At 44.6% G+C, this 21,488-nt stretch overlaps 1 protein-coding gene across 1 annotated transcript in view; it reads left to right on the plus strand.

Annotated features, from left to right (window-relative positions):
- Positions 1-18,208, plus strand: part of slgA (proline dehydrogenase slgA) — a 446,215-nt gene extending 428,007 nt beyond the window's left edge. The window contains exons 10-11 of the mRNA XM_075687036.1: positions 11,603-11,691; positions 15,745-18,208. Coding sequence (XP_075543151.1) covers positions 11,603-11,691; positions 15,745-15,950 — 295 coding nt within the window. The 3' untranslated portion in view covers positions 15,951-18,208. The remainder of the gene's footprint in view (positions 1-11,602; positions 11,692-15,744) is intronic.
- Positions 18,209-21,488: the final 3,280 nt, after the last annotated feature.

Below are 21,488 nucleotides of genomic sequence, written 5' to 3' on the forward strand. Positions count from 1 at the left end.
AAAATTTCTGCAAGCAGCAGAAAGTTCTGCATCCATGTGAAGCCTTGGCATGCTGTCGGCTGTGTCATTGCTCAGTTTTTGGTCGTGCTTTTGCGTATTACACAAGAAAAAAAAAGGAAGAGAAAGAAATCATTGTGCTGGCTCTTGGATGGCATTTTACTAACCGACAGCAGTAAAGAGCGGTAATGGCGTACCAACATCACAAGTCCTTGCTCATGGGTGGGTGATTTTAATTGTGCTAGAGGAATGCAAACCATTCAGATGCGATTTTGTCTTAAACTGAGTCTTTTCTTGAAACAAATACTAGGCTGCGTGGTTTGTGAGATGCTATTATAACAGTCCACATTGACGTATATTTGCCTTTAGTGTCCCTTTAAACGTAAGTGCCAAATGTGTGCACATTTTTCCTGTCTGGCAAGTTTGCATATGTATGAGTGACAGCAGGCCGTTCATAGCTAATACTATAGTACTGGCTCCTTTCTGTTAACTTGCACAATGCATTGGCATTGCTTCTTTCACCTTTCCCAGCAACACAATGTGTAACTTGAAATAAATAAAATATCTCCTTCTTTCATAACTTGCAAATGAAGACCGCACATCTGCGTAGTCTTCCTATTAAATCAGAAACACATACAAGCACACTCACGTGTACATGCATGCACATGTGGATATGTCTGTGCAAACCTATGAGACCTTTTATTTTTCAGAGCTAGCAAGATGTTGAGCAGTGCTTTAAGTTGGACTTGTTGGTAGTTCATCATGACAGGGAAACAGTGCAGGAATCCGATGAAGACTTCATTCTGATTGATGTTTTTCTCAGATTCCTACGCTGTTTCCCTCTAACGATGAACAAGATGTAATAGCAGTAGCCAAGGGGAACTTATGTTTCCTCCAATAAAGGCATTTCCACAAGCACTTCACAACATGTATACAGTAGAACCTCATTGATACGTTCCCATTACGTACGTTTGTCTGGCTCCAACATTCGCAGTCGAGAACACAAAAAATGACCCAGTAGAGTCACGCTCATTTTTCACCGGTTCATACATTCCTGGAAAACACTATTTTCCGGCATCAACATTCAGTATGTCGCCAAAGTGTGATCGTATGATACGTTTTGTGGCTGCTAACAATCCCATGTAAACAAGAAAATGCGCGAGGCGCATGTGATCGAGATCAGTATATAGGTACCCGTCGCAGCAGCTTCACTGCAGCACTCGCCCGCCCGTGTCATGTAAAAACACGCACTCAGTTTCTCATTTTAGTATCAGCAAACCTCCACCCAGGTCGTCGCACGCTGCACTCACAGCTATTACCGCCAAAGCAATAAGCATCTTCATCTATCTGTTTTACAGTGCGTGATGCGTAGTGCCTTTGGTATACCGTACTGCACGCCTTCAGCAGGCAATAATTCAAACGCACCGCCGTTGTTAAGAACGGCCTGATGACGTGCAAGTTTTGCCTGCCAGTTGCGACAGCAGCGGCAACCTTGTCTTGGGACGCCACCGTTACGCTCTAGCCTCGTCGCCATTGTGACTAAACAGGCTCGGCGGACCAACTATTGTTACTGAGCCTGCGGGAACGTCTACTGAGACCCCTTCCCATGCGCCGACCAAGACGCAAGACAATGGGCAGCCGGCGGGCATGCTGCAGGGGTCAGCTCGAGGAATAAAATGCCCCTACGGTGCCTGGTCGTCTCCCCTACGGTGCCTCATCAACTCGCCTTTGGGGCCTGGATGGCCGTTTCTGTCACTTGGGTATCGGGGGAGGACCGAGTGTTTATAAACCGCTGTTGTGCGGCTGCTCAGAACACTCTCTCTCAAGCAGTCATGCTAGACTGATGTAGATGCTGTAAATAAACCCACATTCCTCATTCTCGATGAGAAGCAATCCTTCCCTTCATTAACGTCCTCAGCGTGGATTAGTTGGACGACGGCATGGGCCAGCTACCTTCTAATTCATGCCGGACTCCAATCTTGACAATGGGTTACGAGCGATGAGATTGAGCCCCAATCCTGACAACTGGCTGACAGCGGTGAGATGGACTTGGCGACGTGGTACTGTGTCTGCGGTGAGTGCTTGGTTCTTGCTTTGACTCTCTAGGCTTCATTTTGTGGTTGTTCTGTTTAGAACTGTAGGGAAGCTAGATTGTTGATTGTTAGCTAGGTTGAGTTTTCCTAGCTAGATTTAGCGAGCAGGGCCAAGGCAGTAAAGCAGCAATCATGGAGTTAAGGTGACTGCTGAGAGACGAATTGTTGATTGTTGGTGAGGAACTTAGCCTAGATGTATGCAAGGAAATGCTAAAATCGGAATTATTGGAGCTAATTTCCGAACAGGCCAGTAAGGAAGAAATTGAAATGGAGTTGGAACTTCTGAAAAAAGGAGAGCAACGGGACAGAGAAAGAGAAGAACGGGACAGAGAATAATGGGAATGGGAGAGAGAGGAACGCGATAAAGATCACGAGTTAAGAAAAATGCAACTGGAACTTGAAAGCAAACGTTTGGAGTTGTCTCAAGGAAGTGAAGGGGATCTGGGACGATCAAGTGAGGCAGAATCATACCGCATGGACAGGCTATTAAAGCCATTTGAGGTCGGGACCGACATAGGCTTGTTCCTAAGCAATTTCGAAAGGACTTCCGAGAAGATGAACTTCGGTCCGAGTACATGGCCACAGCGGTTGCTGTCTATGTCGCCGTGTGAGGCTGCGGAAGTAATAGCCAGACTGAGTGCACAGGATGCATATAATTATGCAAAAGTTAAGGCTAGTCTCCTGAAGAAATACCGCCTTTCAGCCGAAGCTTTTCGGCAAAGGTTTAGAAGCACGGGCAAGAAAGATAGCGAGGGGTATCTGGAGTTTGCATATAGCTTAAAAGTCAACCTAGTCGAGTGGCTGAAAAGCGCAGAAGCGTACAACAGCAGAGACATGATCATTGAATGCATGTGTCTAGAGCAGTTTTACAAAAGCATCCCCCAAGCTGTGAAACCGTGGGTGCAAGGCAGAGGGAATATAAACACTGTGGAAAGGGCGGCTGAATTAGCCGAAGAGTACGCAACATGTAGAAAGTTGAACACTGAGGATGGAAATTGGGACGGTCAAAATGGACCGCGGAAACCATTTCGGTTCAAAAAGGGTTCGCAGACTAGACGACCGGAGCCTGTAGAAGGGGAGGGAAAGCCTGCAGAAAAGAGCGAGGAGAAACCTAACGGGGAAACCGTAACAAAAGAGCAGAAAAGAAAATTAGAATCTTTTAGACCGATCCGCTGCTATAAGTGCCACAAACTGGGACATATCGCTGTGAACTGCGGAAAGCCTAGCGTAGTTTTTTCCTACATGGATGAAAAAGACGAGAATATGCAACTTTTAAGCCCCTATCTTCACGACCTGCAAGTTAATGGCAAACCATGCCGACTGCTAAGAGACAGTGCCACCACGATTGACATTGTCCATCCGTCTTAGGTGACGGTAGATGACTTCACCAGAGAAGTAGCATGAATCAAACAGGTTGTAGAAGAACACAGCATGTGTCTGCCCATGGCCAAAATCAAGATCAGTGGACCATTTGGGGAGCTAGAGACTGAGGCTGCAGTTTCCAAATTTTTGTCACTGCAGTACCCTTACATCTTTTCGAATCGTTCGAATCAGTTACTGCGTGACAAAGGGCTTAAATTGAGAGAGGGCGTAGCACAGGCATTGACGTGAGGCCAAGCTCGTAAGATCGCGTCGCTTTCGGCCGAAAATGCACAAGCTGCTCCAGCGAAAACAGAAAGGGGGATAACTTCAATACCCGAATCCGAGCTAGGCCTAAGGGACAAAAAAACAGTTGAGGAGAGCCTGCCAGCTGACCAGCTCAATGAGAGCGTAGCACTAGAGGGTCAAAATTCAAGCCTGCAGGAAGAGCAAGCTGGTGCAATTGCAAGCGAGACAGGGTCGTTATTATCACCGGCCTCAAAGAACTTTGATAAGCTCTTACGTGCGGACAGAGAGTCACTGGCAACGGAGCAAAAGAAGGATAACAACTTAGCTAAATTACACCACACAGCTAAAGAAGGCATTACTAGGCACAACATGACGATACAAGAGAGAGGAGGATTGTTGTATCGGCACTACAAAAATCGAAAGGGTAGGATTTTAGATCAATTAGTCGTACTTACTAAGTAGAGGGAGAACCTTTTGAGTCTCTGTCATGGAAATGGGTGTTCCGGCCACCTAGGCATAAACAAATCAAAGGAAAGATTGCTTATGGAATGCTACTGGCCTGGCTGTTTGAAAGACGTAGAAAACTTTGTAAAATCATGCGACGCCTGCCAGCACTCGGGTAAACCAGGAGAGACATGGAAAGCTCCACTAAAGATAGTGCCCTTAATAACAGAGCCTTTCAGACGACTTGTGATAGACACGGTAGGGCCTCCACCAAAAACAAAATCGGGCTACAGGTACTTGTTTACCATGCTGTGTCCGGCTACAAAGTTTCCAGAAACAATCCCTCTGAAAGAGCTGAGCTCCACCGAAGTAGTAGATGCGCTTTTGACAGTGTTTGCACGAGTTGGGTTTCCAGCCGAAATTCAGGCGGATCAATGGTCAGTATTCACCAGCGCACTGACTTCCACATTCTTGCAAAAGTGCAGGGTAAAGTTGATACACAGTTCCGTCTATCACCCTCAGTCAAACAGTGTAGAGAGGTGGCATTCAGTGCTTAAGAGAGTTTTGCGTGCACTCTGTTACGAGCACAAGGAAGACTGGGAGAACTGTCTGCCAGCAACTTTGTTTGCTTTGCGAACGGTTCCACATGAAGCGACAGGGTTCTCATCAGCAGAACTAGTGTATGGGAGGACACTCTGTTCTCCACTGAGAATGTTAAGAGATATGTGGGAGGAAAGAGGGGAGAGTTCAACAGTGGTTGAATACGTGCTAAATCTGCTGGAACGGCTAAGCGCAACCCAAGAACTAGTTGGAAAGAACATGGGAATAGCTCAAAAGAACGCCAAATTCTATTACGACAAGAATGCGAGGTTTCGTATGTTTAACGCCGGAGACCAGGTAATGATCCTCAAACCTTCACGAAAGAATAAGCTTGAAGTTCACTGGGACTGGCCCGTTGAAGTGTTCCACAAACTTTCAGATACTAACTATGCTCTGAAAATGCCCGGTTGCAGGAAGGAAGTGAGGATATATCACTGCAATTTGATGGAGCCGTATGTAGAGCGGAGCGGAGTCGTTAACTATACCATCAAAGAGCAAGATGGCACTAGTATCAAGTTTAAGAAGTATAGGGTGACCTCCAACTCTGAAATCGGCCTAGAAGAAGTAGTAAAACATTCAGTAAGCTCGCACACTCTTAGACCTGAGCAGCTAGATGAGCTAAAAGGGGCGTTAGGGGAATATCTCGACAGATTCAGCAATCGGCCAGGTAGAACTAAACTAATAACGCATGAAATAGAGCTTACATCAACTGAACCCATAAGATCAAAGCCCTACAGGGTGTCTCCAAGACAGAGAGAAATTATGCAGGCAGAGATACAGCGCATGCTAGAGTTGGGAGTTATTGAGCCCGCTGAGAGTGACTACACGTCACCGCTAATACTGGTAGAAACCCCTAACAAGGACCCTCGTCCGTAAGTTAAGTGCCATCACTAGGGATCAGCTGTACCCGATACCCAACGGTGAGGAACGAATTGAAAGAATTAGCGCTGCTAAATACATTTCAACTATAGATCTCATGCGGGGGTACTGGCAAGTTCCCCTTTCAGAAAGTGCCAGCTGCTATGCTGCATTCATCTCACCTGTAGGCACTTCTCGCCCTCTCGCACTCAGCTTCGGGCTGAAGAAAGCGCCGTTTAGCTTCTCTAAGTTAATGGATAATGTCCTAAAAGACTTGCAGGAGTTCGCCTTGCCATATCGTGATGATGTAGCAATTTTTTCGGACAGCTGGGAACAACACGTATCGCACCTCAAACAGGTGGTCTCATGGTTGAGGGAAGCCGGCGTAACGATGAAAGCGGAAAAGTGTAGATTTGGGTGTTCACAGGTTACTTATCTGGGCCATGTTGTTGGCCAGGGCACGAGACAGCCGGCCGAGCTGAAAATAGCTACGATTGGAGAATTTTCTCAGCCGCACACGAAAACAGACCTTCGTTCATTTTTGGGACTTGTGGGGTACTATCAACGGTACATTCTGAATTACTCGCAAATGGCAAGTCCATTAACGGACGCCCTCCGAAAGGGAGCACCGAGTAACGTACACTGGGATAAGGACAAAGAGAACGCTTTCTAAAGTTTGAAAACGCTATTGGTTTCTCGTCCTGTGCTTCACGTGCCAGACTACACAAAGGAATTCATAGTTCAATGCGATGCAAGCGACAGAGGTATGGGCGTGGTACTTAGTCAGGTCGGCAACAATAACAAGGAGCATCTTATCCTCTATGCCAGCCGTAAACTAAATGTAAGAGAGGAAGCCTACAGCGCTTCAGAGAAGGAATGCGCTTGTTTAGTTTGGGCCGTCCAGAAGTTGTCGTGTTACTTGTACGGAGCGAAGTTCATCTTCGAGACCGACCACTGTCCTCTGACTTGGCTAAATCAAATATCACACAAGAATGGCTGCTTGCTCCGATGGAGCCTCACTCTCCGAGAGTACAACTTCTCCGTTAGATATAAAAAGGGAAAGTTGCATAGCAATTTTGATAGTTTGAGCAGGCTAATTTGAATGCTGCGTTTGAGGGTCCCACCTAAATTTTAGGGTTATTATTGTTAATTTTGTTAAGCCAAGAAGATCCCCTCTCATTTAGCAGGATTCCCTCCATGATTGCTGAATTTGTCAGCACGAAATCGCTTCAAAAATTGGCATAGCGAAATGCAGCATTTTTTGTTTCTGTACTTATGTTTTCTTTGAAGCCTAGCGGGTCTAAAGTGAGAGCCAAGGTACGTCATCTCGGCGCAGAGCCATGTTGTGGGGTTCGTTTTGCAGTTGCCTGTCCTTGTTGGATGTTTTGGGGCAGTGACACCATTACACAGCTGGTCACTGCGAGCGAAGGCATCACCCCCTGGCCACCAGGCGTTCTCATCCTGCCCAGCGGTTTACAGCGCTGGACAGTCGAGATTTTCCGGGACATGGAGGCGCTGTTAAGAACGGCCCGATGACATGCAAGTTTTGCCTGCCAGTTGCGACAGCAGCGGCAACCTTGTCTCAGGACGCCACCGTTACACTCTAGCCTCGTCGCCATTGTGACTAAACGGGCTCGGCGGACCAACTATTGTTACTGAGCGCGCAGGAACGTCTACTGAGACCGCTTCTCACGCACCGACCAAGACGCAAGACAATGGGCAGCCGGCGGGCGCGCTGCGGGGGTCAGCTCTGGGAATAAAGTGCCCCTACGGTGCCTGGTCGTCTCCCCTACGGTGCCTCGTCAACTCGCCTACGGTGCCTCGTCTCCCCTACAGTGCCTCCTCAACTCACCTACGGTGCCTCATCAACTCGCCTACGGTGCCTGGATGGCCGTTTCCGTCACCTGGGTATCAGGGGAGGACCGAGTGTTTATAAACTGCTGTTGTGCGGCTGCTCAGAACACTCTCTCTCAAGCAGTCATGTTAGGCTAATGCATTTTTCTAAGCAGTCATGCTAGACTGATATAGATACTGTAAATAACCCATATTCCTCGTTCTCGATGAGAAGCAGTCCTTCCCTTCATCAACGTCCTCAGCGTGTATAAGTTGGACGACGGCATGGGCCAGCTACCTTCTAATTCATGCCGGACTCCAATCTTGACAACGGGTTACGAGTGATGGGATTGAGCCCCAATCCTGACACCGTTCCCTGTGTAGGCAAGCTTGATGTGGGCATCACGTTTCGCTTCAGCGGCATCCGGCGTCGCCCACTAGCTCGATTTCATTTCAGTTTCCCGTCGCCCGTTTAAAGCATCACGCAATACGAAAACAACAGAACAAGTCATACGCCTCCAGTGCACCACCAGTGTAACGTGCGTTGGTGTCTCGTGCCGTAACGATGTATGTGACATTTCGCATTACTAAGATGTCAAGAATAGTTAAGACTGTTGAAATTTTTATTTATTTTGGATCATACATTTCCCCGGTTACTACGTTTTATCTTGCAGTTTTTTCCAAACTGTATGAACGAGGTTCTACTGTATATAATTTACAGTATGTTGCACCCACATTACAGTTGAACATTGATGTAACTAACACAGATATAATGAAGTAGTGGGTAGGACAAAGAAAATCTAAATGTTTTCTCGGCAATATTATAGTGTAATGAATTATGCATATAACAAATATTAGATTACACCGATTACCCTGACATTAAACTGTACAACGTGTAAAGCAACTTTCCCACTGGCATTTTCTCTGAGAAGCCTTTCAGGCTATATTCATCATGAGAAACATATCTAGGAACACAGAAAAAATTGGCAGAGACACTTAATACTGCTTACGTGTGGGAATGCGAAAGCATTGTAGTTGCTTTAGTGAAATCTTTTTTTTTTTCTGCACATTTCTTGTCCACGCAAGCTCACACCTGCGTTGCAGCTGCGCCTCGGTAGGCCAAATGAAAATGCACCAAGCTTCTAAATTTGCTCGCTTGCCTGCGAGGAGTTCATAACTTGAAGGACCACTCATCAGCATTCAATTTGACATTAGTGCTTTTTATTTAATACACTCATTTTATACACTCATGACGTGGCGCCACCTATTGGCTGCACCATCACGTGCCCAGTGGCGCAAGCTCTGGGCCACACATTTAGTCAGCCAGAACCGTGGAGCTGCCGTGGCATCAGGGAAGGGTGTTCGTCTCGCACCCCATATGCATGGACTCAATTCCTACCCAGAAGGAAATTTACCTAATTTTCTTTTCAAAGGCTTTGTTCTTTTCAATTTACTTTGTTTACAGGAACCTCCCTGAGAAATTTGACATCAATTCGAGTATGTTTTTATGTGGTTTTACTCTTTCTTATCACCAATTTTTGGTACCATCATTCGTTCATGCTACCGACTACAATGCCAGATTCTAGTCTTTCCAGTGTGGCACATCTCATTGCGCCTGCGTTTTCACTGTTGCATAATGTAGCACTCCAGCGCTTTCAGTGCTAGGCTCTAGTTCTCCATGATGGAAGCACAAAATGGTGCAACTATACTGCGCATGTGTAGAGCTGCATAACGTGTCCTTTCTATGCCGTCACTTCGGTGGAACTGCTTTGGCGCAGTAGTTTGGGCACTTGGCTCACAACAGAAAGGTTGCAAGTTAGAACCTCACTGGGAGACAGAGTCTCAAATCTTTTTCTTCTCACTGACAACTGGCCAATAGGCCAACCAAACGAAGACCGATTTGTGATATATAGCATGACTATCACCATGAAAACATTTGAGCAGGGTTATTTATACCAGGCACAGCATTATACAGGCACCAGTCCACTCAGTTGTGCAAGGTGTTAAATGGAGAGCTCCACAATGGAGTTGGAAGTGTATTTTTTATTGTTGATGCGAACCCTGCTTTCTCACAAAATATTCAAAATCTTTTTTTGCTGGAGCTAGATTTTCGGTGTGATGCCCTTTAACGTCAAACATATTTAATAACTTCGTTAAAAGGTGCCGCAGGGCTCCACTAGATGAAGTCACACGGTGTCACACAGCTACCCATCATGAAAGGGAGTTTTGCCAGTGCATCATGTCCACTTATCTTCCTCGACTGCTGAAAAGCACATTGTTGCTCCCACTGTGCATTAGTTGTAAGTGAATACCTAAACATAGTTTACAGTAAGTTCGCTTTCAGTTGTGATGGTCAATCACAGTGATTTGAGCTCAAGATAGCTGGCTCTGCATGAGTGTTTGATGCATGCCTTGCTTGCATATGCCAGCACTACTTTAGTGGATCATTGTACACATCTGTTTCATTACCCCAGTCATACTTGTCACGCTGTTTGGCTTATAAAGCATTTCTCTTTGTTAATTTTGGTATCATTCAATCACATCATTTTCAAACGTGCACCACCAACTTTCAAATGGCATGCTGATACACTTCCTGCCCCACTTCGTTTATATGATAGATTGCTAATATTTTACAATGCACGAGCTAAGGAAAGGATATAACATGAAGTACTAGCATGTGTATTAGTGCACCATCCATCCTGCAGTCAGTAAGGTGACGCTTTTGTGTAACCTTGATCTGTGACTGGGATCACAAGCTTGGCTCGTGCATGTGTCTCCCCAAGATTTTACCAGAACCAAATCGCAGCTTCAAGTTGCCACCTTAGTGCTGTAGTGTCTTCTTGTCCGCATTTTCTTTTATCTAGTAAATTCTAAAGCTGGTGTCCAACGAACTGACCCACATTAAATTGCTGCTGAATTAATTAAATACAGCAGGACCTTGTTAAAATGAAGTTGCACCGAAAACAAAATTGTGTTTGTTATATCCAATATTTATTATAGTCATTAAACATTTTATTTAAATACTGTAAGCCTTTTCAAGCTCGTACAGTAGGGGAAATCGAATACAGATCAGGCACGTACTCAGGATTTTCTTTTGGGGGTGGGGCAACCCAAGGTAACCTTTCTATGCAAATGAGGGGGGGGGTACCTTTACTAGTACAAATGTGAATAACGCGAACCATTCGCTATAAATACACGTAAACCCACAAAAGAGAAATGAAGTAAGGTGCATTTTACAGGTACGCCTCTGCGATACACCTCTCCTTTACTTGGCAAACAAGGAACTACGTCAAGTGGAGTTGCGTAGGGAAGAAGCGCAGATAGAACACTGCCAAGAACAAGTAAAGAAGCGAAAGTGTAAATAAAGATTTCTTTAGTAGAATAGAACTTAAAAGAGCAGCAGTTGGCAACAAAGGCACACGGACCACACGGAGTTAGACTACTGCGCCAGCCAATTACAGAAGCAAACAAAATAGTCGTCATGTGGCCTTTTCAAAATGGCGTCGTACTCGATACCTCCGGAGCGTCTGCTGTTCTTGAAGAGTCTTTTCATCGGCGGAAGCAATGAGGTGTGCAACAGACATGGACAAACTGTATGGAGTCTGAGCATTGCACTCTGCAAAAGTCTGCGGTGCCGTTCATTTCACTGCTCAACACGTTTTACTCATGAAACTTCGCTGCCAACTGAAGTGAAACTTCACAACAAGTAGTTGTAGCGAAGCAAGCATGTTATTTCAGTTCAATAAAAAATTAGGCATTCGCCATTCCAATATAAGAGGCGAGGAAAAATGTATAAAGTTACGCGAAATAATTTAATTTTTGTTGTTAGCGCCTTATTTGGGTAACAGAAAAAGTTTGAAGTACAAATTATTTGCAGCCTTGCGGAGGAACAGTGGCTGGCGGTTATGAGGACGTGGACGGGGCTTCACTGCAGACTTAAGTTGCATCCGACTATAGTAGCGTTTTTTGAATTAGCTCTGGAAGAATTATACAGAAATATATAATTGCGGAACAATCAGTTCTTTTGGATCCATCGTTTACTGCGCTAACAAGTGCCACAACCGGCTCGTATTGTTATTTGGGAAGTTACGTAACAATGTGTGGCCGCCAGTCCCCTACAACTGCGTATGGCCGCAGTGCCTGACCACCCTGCCTGGCATGCTGTGCAGGATGCAGGAGCTAGGCATCCGTCCTGATGACAGAGTCGTCTGCTTTGGCCAGCTGTTGGGAATGTGCGACCAGGTCAGCTTTCCTCTGGGTGAGTATTGCCATGTGTCATTGTTTTACTTTTTTGATAGTGTTTGTTTTCACCTGATTATCACCGTTATTACCATACAGTATCATTGTACAGCAGAACCTCGTTCATGCGTTTTGGAAAAAAGGAAGCGAGAAAAAAACGTACCAACTGAAAAAAAAACTTGCAATCAAGAGACACTAAAAAGAATTGACAGGCTCAACTGTAGCTGACATCTACTGAATGCAAAGTGTTGCCCGAATCATTGCAGCAAGAGACACCGAGCTGGCAGGGCTCGAGCGACCCAAGATGCGCGTTGTCATTTTTACGGCTTAGGCAAGTGTATGTTTGCGCTCCTCAAGTTCAGTTTGGGTCAGCAGCTTCTTCGAGCGGGGCATTTTGGTAGAAAGGTTTAATGTGTCGCATGAATCAAATTATTGCGGCATGAGACACGGACACACATCGAGCTAGTAGGGCCCAAGCTACCCGAGACGCATGCTGCCGTTTTCCTATTGCATAGTGTTTTAAAATTGCAGCAGGAAATGTGAACGAAATCTAGTTGGTGGGCAACACTGAAATAGGATGCCTACAATGTCACCAGAGCAATACATTGTGCTCCTTTTGCACTGCTTGCAGCAGCGATCGGCGGTGCATTCGAGTTAAAGCGTGCAGACTACTTTTCCAACCGCACTATGGCCCACACGCTGTGAAAGAAATAAGTGAAGATGCTTATTGCAATAGGGTTGGCAGCGATAGCTATGAATGCGGTGTGCAATGAACCGGGAGAATTGTTGGTACCGGAAATAGAAACTTAGCGTACCAGCGTTTTCATGTGAGACTGGCAGGCAAGTATTGCGGGGAAGCTGCTGTGGCGGGTGGCTACTGTTCTCAATTGTGCACCGCCTAACACTTCATTGCGGTAGCAATTGTATGGACACTCCAGGCACATTTCTGCCATCGTCATCACCGTGAGGTTGCGTATTAAGTCCGTATAAAATCACCAGCGCATGCCGTATGCTGTATGTGTGAGTGAAAGCCGGTGATCGTGGCTCAATCTTGTGCACAAGAAGGAGGAAAGCGAGGAGGAAGTGCACTGTTTCTCGTCGTGCGCAAGGCTCCGGGGAAAGGGTAGGAAGGCGGTGCGTTCTACTCCAAGCAGCCCGCGCCGCTGCGTGCGCCCTCCCGGGCCACTGTATTTTGAACACCCTCTGCGACGGTGACAAAGTCCACCGCACGCTGTGTTTTTGAGGGTTAGTTCATGTTGGTGCGAGATGCAGCATGAAGATCAATTTGCTCACTGCTCCTGCCGCACTTCCTCACTCCAGCATTCTGGCAGCGAGTTTTCGCGGTCATCGAGTGAGATGTATTCGTGTTTGCTTGTGCGCGCATGGCACCATGCTTGTTAATTCAATTAGTGTGCCTATGTTTACAAGCTTATACAGCCGATAGAACTACTATCCTTACTTCTTAGAGCTGCCTGCTAATTTGCTATCGCAATCGATGCTTTGTCTTTCGAGCAAAACTGCAATTTCTTCTTGCTTACAAGAGATCTTGTGGACAGAAAATAAATCGTACGATCACATTTTGGCAATCTACTGAACGTTGGTGCTGAAAGATCAGGTTTTCCAGGAACTTATCACCTGGTAAAGAAATAAGCGTAACTGTGATGGGTAATTTTTTGCATTCTCAATTGCGAACTTTGCCGCCGAGAACTCGTATGTAACAGTGTCGTATCAACGAAGTTCTACTGTGGATTGCTCAGCACTGGGTGCGCCTAATGTTTTGAAAATTTCTTGAATGTTGTCATCTATTCTGTAGTGAAGAAGGTGTCACTTATTCTATAACGAACAAGGTCTGATCAGATTCACCGCATATCACAAATAGTGTTGTACACTCTCAAACCTATGTGAACACTAGCGATTACTCTGGAATATACAGTGAGACGTGTATAAATAGCAGATGAACTCCACCTGTGAGATCAGATTCAACAACTGACAACTGTGCTCGCTGCCAACATTGTGATTTGAGTATTGCTTCTCTTCTTGGGAACGAGCTAGTCCAATAAATGAAAGGAAAGGGGGTTAAGCAAGGGCCCGATTTTTATTAATCATATCATAAGAAGCCAACAAACAATGACACCAAGACAGCACAGGGGAAATTGCTTGTACTGACTAATTGAAATAAAGAAATTATAAATTAATGGAATGGAAGGATGAAAAAATTTGCCGCATGTGGGGAACAATTCCACATTTTTGCATTATGTGTGCGATGCTCTACCAATTGAGCTACCACAGCGCTGTCTTCCCATCCACTTTTTGGGTTATTTATGTGTTACTACTATAACTAACCGTGGGAGTGTTAGCCAGCACCACCACTCGCAAACCTTGGCGACAGATGTGGAACATCCTTTCTGCTGCAGGCGTCACGAGTATGTGATCTTTTTGGGTGAAACCAACTGATCAATAAACCCACATATGCTACCTGAAAGCATCAATGTTGCCAGATTCGAGACCCTTTTTATGTACATAGGTTCCTAATCCAATAAAGTATTACATTCTTAATCCATACTTGTGGCATTGTTTAATACTCCACCACCAGAGTACAGTGGGACAGTATGCACCCTCTGCCAATCTCTCTCGCATCATTTTTTTATTTTGAACTTGGATTTCATTATAAAGGTCATGTGACTGTTGCCAAGGTGTTTAAAAAGAACAGAACTGTTTCTTATGCAGACTTGTGCCATGAAAGCAAATCAACATTTAAGAGCACAGTGATGAGCACTTTTCGTGATCATTGAATCAAACCAGATTGTTTGAGGCCTTCTGTTATTTATATGTTCGTCATTTTGCATTCCAGAGCAGTCGATGACACCTAGGTCGCTTTAAGAGTGTTCATGAATGGTCCAGTACAGCAAGCGCAACTTGTGCAAGAGCAATAACACAATAACAGTGGTACTTTACTGAAAGCAATCACTGGCCAAAAGTAAACCAATGCTTTTGTTGCAGTAAGAGTGACACTACATAAGAAACACCACATAAGAAACACCTAATGAAGCTCAGAGATACATTGCTAATGTTGAAGCTTGGGCAAGTTAGTGAAGCATTTGCATCTGGAATTTAACATGCAGTGAAGTATGAATCCTATTGCTACGGGGGGAAGGCTTTGTGTGTGTGCACATACTTTCCTCCGTGCCTTACAGTTTTTGCTCTATCCCTCATAAAAATGAATGTTCCTGAGTCATGGACTGCACCTGGACAAACAATTCACATCTTATAGAGAAGTAGGTTACTGTTATGACAGTAACTAGGTGGAAATAAGAACATCAATGCAGATAACTTATGCATTAGCAAAAGAAAACGAAATTCAAGACAAGCGGCGCACTTAAAGTTTATTGCAGGCAGTCTTAATCAAAGCAAACAAAATCAAGTAGATAAGCTTTAAGAAAAACAGTCTATGCATAAACTTCACATTATTGCTGCCACTCTTCCTTATATAATACTTTCTGTTATGACCATAGATGGCTCTGAAGAAGCAGAAGCCTTCACACAGCTTCGCTTAGGTGAGGAGAATGAGGCTCTTTCATGGGTTTGTGGTTGTACATGAAGTTTTACATTCTGCACAGAGGAGCAAGAAAGCAGCATCATATCTACTGACGAAACATTTCATACCAGATATGGAAGTTCTCTGCCTCGAGGTACATGTGCTTCTGGTTGGCCCGATTATCTATATCTGCAGGCTTAAGTGGACGTCAACTTTTGGATAAACCTCAAGGGTGTAGAGTTGCTACAGGATAGTGAATCCGCGGAATGTACTACCTGCTCACTGTGTTCAGAACCTGCTACATCCATACCTGGTGCATTGCAGTGTTAAGAGATGCGCCACAGCATTGCCATGCCTAAGGATGTTTAATCAGTGCAATCCGGATTGACTATTGTGACCTTGTCAAACAGTTTGACCAAGGCAGTAGCTTGGTCTGGTTAGGTGTGTCACACTGGGAAATTGAGCGACGCAAGGACAGGCCATGTGCAGGGCTAAGTTTCTGAGCATGCCCAGAAGTTACCCAACTTTTGCTTGCAGGCCAGGCTGGCTACTCGGTGTACAAGTATGTCCCATATGGCCCCATCGATGAGGTAATGCCATACCTGTCCCGGCGGGCCATTGAGAACAACAGTCTGCTGCAGAAGCTCTCCAAAGAGTTGGGTCTACTGAGGCACGAGATCATGCGCCGCCTGCTCGCTGGCCAGATCTGGTACACACCTCACGGCCACTACAAGCCTGTCTGACCTCCAGACCTTTGCTGAGACTGTGCCATCCACATCACCATTGTACCAGCCACAGATGTCTCCCTCCAGGTGTAACACATCTGCTTGGCTGACGTGACCACCAAGAATGCTTCCCTTCGATGTGGAGAATTAGCTCGGTGATGACAAACATTTGACACGCCCCACTATATTGCAGCTTGAAGGTGAACAGCTGCATCAAATCAACTTGACAGCATTTTACAGGAGCAGATATGTGGAAAGAACACGCAGGCTTACTTTGTATAGTTGGGTATCATCGTCTTAAGCATTTAAATTCTGGCCTCACCATGGCCAGAGGTACCCATTGATGCGCCACAGCAGTTATATGCAGTTATGATGGTGGTGACATAGACATTCAAAGAGGACGTATGCGCATACACCACTGCTGATGTGCGGCATACGCATGCCACCAGAGCTCATGCCCCCACAAGATGGTCTGCAGACATGATTTTCTTTTAGTTTATCTGCGTTTGTTAACTGTGGCACGGAATTTAAACACAGCTCATGAGCAATGTATGGTGCACTTAGCTGCATCGGTGATTTAAAGATAAGACCATGTTTTCAGTTTTAAGCAAGCTCGTCTATTTTGACATTCTGATTTTGTTACTATGTGTATTGATCTGAGTGTGCAGCAGCCATTCTATTTTCTGGAATGACTACATGCTGATCTGACTGGCCAATGGGGCTTTGTTTGTGACTCCATCTGCAGTCAACTTTTAAATTTTTTTTATGGCTGTTACTTTGTGCTTTTGTGTCCGCATTTGCATTTGTCTGTTATGGCCATATAGGAAATGTTTCACTGTTGGGACAAGAGAAACCTGAATGAGGTGACCACACTGATTTCTTTTGTAGGTGCCCTAGAATGGAGGCAGGTCATTTTCATGTATTGATAAGGCAAAAAGCCTTGTAGCCACTATTGCTGCCACTGTAAATATCCTGTTAAAATAGGGAAGGGTGCAGAAAATGCCCTTAAGTGACGACATTGGCTACAAATGCTGTCTATGACTATTCTGGTGCTGCCATTCACAACAGCCACCAGCTTTGATGCTTTAAACACCCATGGCACGTCATATGCTGCCCTGAGGCTATCTTTGCCTTAGCATTCATTGAGTGGCTACCATGGCTGGCCATTAAACTGTTCCTACACGCGACTCGTGGTATCAGCTCACAGTGCCACTGTTTCAAGCAACTTTATGTGTGCTTGCTTGTCGCTGTGCGTGTACTTTCTTAGGCACATTCTTGTTTGCTCGGTGAAACTCATTCATGCGGCCCCGAAGCTATTATTGTGGCACGCATTACACTCTTCAGAGCATTTCTGGACAATCTAGAACTGTCAACCTAGAATTCTAAGGTGAGCCGGTCGCATGACAGTGACCTAACTTCATCTCTTTTGCCAACAAACCATTGTAGTGCATGAAATGGAAGTCGGTGAGGCCATTTCCAGCTGGTGAAGCATTGCTTGACAGCATTTTGCTGCCAACATTTAGGGGAAAGAGAGATATCACAGATCTGTATTCTTGATTGATCACTTCCATGGGTACTTGCACTTTTTTGCATAATGTCTCACTATAGCAACGGGCATACTGCTTGCTCGATCATCCACTAAAAGTGATGTCCATGAAAGTGGCCAGTCGAGAGCACCAGCTCAAAGGCATTGCTCCAGGAATGTGCCTGGGATTTTCCTGCCCTGAGCAGTCGTAGTGGCAACAGTGTGGCAGTGATCGTTACCAGATTGACATCAGATCACTGCTGGTACAATTTGCCAGGCGGGTGCCATTCATGCTCGGCAAGCGTGCTTAACGTGTGCTGTTGAGCTCAGGTCTGGAGAGAGCGTGCTTTGCTTCCATTGATCCTTTCAGAGGGCACGAATGATGGCCAGAATAACCACCAGCTCCATCTATTGTTTTGGGTGAAGGCAGTACATGGCACCTGAAGTGATTAACATGATGGAGAAGCCTGGCTTCATCCAGTGGCTGCTGCTCAGTGGCAGTTGTTGTCTTGCCAGCATTTTGCTCAATCTTATTTTAGCATTTTTTGCACAGCGTTAGTTAGGAATCTCTTTTATTCCCTTTGGTAGTGCCACTTGTCGATGTGGGAATCTTGACTGCATTTTGTTGACTCTCCTTTGGAAGAAGAAACTTTGTAAACAAAAAAAAGCAGACATGCTGTTCTGAAGTGTTAATTACGGTCTTGTGCCAGCTGAAACTGTGATGCTAATAAAATAATAGCTGTGCTCACCAGTCCTAGTTGCTGTCAGTTATTTAGCCACTTTTTCTTCCTGTTCACCTCCCACCAGACAAGGCATATTGTTTTATTAAGCATTGAACTGCATGAATGGCAAGAGCTAGCCTTGATCACACCAATAACAATAGTTGGCGTCTGGTTTAGCTGAGGTGCGTGTGAAATTGCTCACTATCAGGGCAGCAACAGGCAGTATTTATTCAATCAATTTAATGATGAATGTTGGTCAGTCTCATAAGTTACAGAGCCTCGTGTTGAAGTAAAAAAAATTAATATTCAGACATTGGATGACTCTTATATTTAGGACAATAGATCATATTTTGAAGAAATGCCTCATATTTGGCTGTTTATTTGCCCGAACTTCACAAATGATGATCGGAGGTAGTGCCACCATCTGAGCTCCATTCATCATCATAAAATGCTTCGTCATGTCCTCAAAGAAGGCTGAGTGAGGGTAAAAGCCTAGAGTGGTTTATAGCAAAGAGACGAGTTGCATTTAGCGGTAGCTGTGGGAGGATTTGTGCTTTAAATGACACTTGACATGTTCAATCTTGAGTGTAGACCAACCGTGTTTGGCCAAGATTAAGAGTCAGCCCCTGCCCCTAGTTTCACACAATGTCTGTCGAAAAATAGGGTTGGCCTGTAATGATATAAACAAGGCAGTTGCTTTCAATGCTTCCCATGACAGCTCCTCAGAGGACGGAGGAAGGATTTGGTGGAGGCAGGAAGGCGCCAGTGCCCAGTGTGCCCAGTCAACCGCGAAAGTTTACAGATCACAGGATCTGAGAAAATTTTACAACTAGTTTGCCACCATAGCCACTAAAGCAGTACAGCACCATGTTATTCATATATATATATACCACTGCAATCTGGAAATCCAAATGACCCGCCGTGGTCGCTCAGTGGCTATGGTGTTGGGCTGCTGAGCACGAGGTCGCGGGATCGAATCCCGGCCAGGGCGGCCGCATTTCGATGGGGGCGAAATGCGAAAACACCCGTGTGCTTAGATTTAGGTGCACGTTAAAGAACCCCAGGTGGTCAAAATTTCCGGAGTCCTCCACTACGGCGTGCCTCATAATCAGAAAGTGGTTTTGGCACGTAAAACCCCAAATAATAAAAAATAATCCAAATGACAGGCTCTGTTCTGAGGCTGCTATGACATTCAGCTTCTTTACAGATACCACCGTCTGTAAACTTTTGTGGCTGACTGTACAAGTGAGCGAGTGACGTGCAGGTAAGTTGCTCGAGCCTTTTAAAACTTAGCGTTCATGAGTTCTTCCAGGATGAATGGAACTTAATTACTAGAATACCACAAGAAAAAAGAGGCCATGCAGGGGGGTATCAAGTAAGGGAAATATTGGTGAATAACAATGAAAATAGATGATCATGATGGGCAAAATAAACCTAAACAAACAGAAATGCTATGTACACAGGAAATGATAAATCTTCAGAAATGCTCTCTACGAATAAACTTCATGGCTCACACCAAATGCTTTGCAATGTAACAAGTCAGAATTTAGTTTGCCCATTTGAGTCAGTGCTGTCAAAACTGTTCCATTTATTAAATGTGTTAGTTGGTGCTAAAATGAGTTAACAAATCATCAGGATGATCTTGTTAGCAACAATCTCAGTGGCATCAGGTATGATTTGGGTATGTTCAGGTGTGGCTCTGAACATGCCCTGAATATGCCACAACTATCATTTTCAACAAGCGGTAAGAAAGCTTAACATGCAAGAAGCCTTATCTTGTGGGTTCCCATCAGAATACATGGAAACGATTAAATAATTTTTTGGCAACAATTATACCAAATTTGAGAAAGTGTGTTGCAGTTAAAGAAAAGCAATATCTAGTGACTGTAAGAAGTGGACTATTTATTTATTTCATAAGTCTTTTAACAGTAATTGTTGAAAACTGCATAATTGAACAAGCTAGGGCATCACATCTGCAACTCATCAGTATATAAAATTATATCAGAATTCTATGAACTGCACCTAACAACACATCTAAAGCAGGCAAAATTGATGTATAGTACATTGTTCTGAAATATAGTGGAATGCATTTGTCATGAAGTGCTTCAAGCGTCCGAAATAATTTGTCATACAGGTATCGTAAGTGTCGTGTACTGCAGAGCTCGCAGTGGAACCAGGACAGAATTATTCCTTCATTCTACAAGTCATTTCATTTTAGAGGTGCTCTACTGTATGCCACTAATTTGTGAGTAGGACTTTTGCAATATCTTTGTAAACTTAGGAACATCTTTAAGTATGCTATCAGATTTGTCCAATTTATATACTCTAACAGATACAGTTTGCAGAATTTGTTTTAACTGTCTGAAATCATCTTTAGACATATTACAACATTTTGTTGTTACTCGGTCGCTGGCAAGATGGCTTTTTGCCATTGCAGAGGTCGGGCATCATGGTGTGATGCAGAGGTGTCCCAAGTTTTTGCTAGCAATGTCACAATGGCGTGTATGCATACTGCCAGTATGCATGGACTGGCTGGTATATGTGGCAGAAGCAAGGTTCGTCGAGCGGAAGTAGTCGCAGCACACAACACTTCTGTGTGCTGTCTACATTGCAATGGAACATATTGCGGTGGAGTCAGAACTGGGAAAAATTTCCTGCAGCTTGAAAAGCAAATGGTGCAGAATTCTTGTTTTCTGTTTTTCCTTTTTCTTCAAATATTTTAGCAGTAAACTAATACTGCCCATTGCTATTCAAGTGTGGTAACACTATATCTCTGTAGCTTTGTCACTATAGCTATACACTATAACTCTGCCTGATTGTGGGTAGCTGTGCTACTGCCAAGTATTGTATAGTCAAACACCTTTGTAACGAAGTGCTTGGAGCCTCCAGTTTCATTTGTTTTAAAGGTCGCACACAGTAATGCTCGCAATAGAACCGGGAAAGAATTAATCCTTCGTTATACAGGTCATTTCGTTGTAGACGTATTCACTGCAGAGGTGTATATTCCTTAAGCACTCTGCACTTCATGTCACTGTACATAAGGTGTTTCAGCGAACACTTTCAAAAACTGTTTTAATGGGACACTAAAGCGAAACAATAAATCAGTTTAGACTAATGAAGCATTGTTTGAGAACCCTGCAAGCAGTAACTTAAAAAAAATATTTTGATTATTAGTTGAGGAAATGGAGGTCCAAGTATCAGTATTTGAATTTCGCGCCGAAACCCCGACGCCGCTACGTCAGTGTGACGTCAGGGATTCCAAAGTATGTTTTCGCATTTGGGCCGCGTTGGCTGAGTAAAGGTTCCCGA

Source organism: Dermacentor variabilis, chromosome 3, assembly GCF_050947875.1.
Source record: "Dermacentor variabilis isolate Ectoservices chromosome 3, ASM5094787v1, whole genome shotgun sequence".
In the NCBI taxonomy this organism is placed as follows: Eukaryota; Metazoa; Arthropoda; class Arachnida; order Ixodida; family Ixodidae; genus Dermacentor; species Dermacentor variabilis.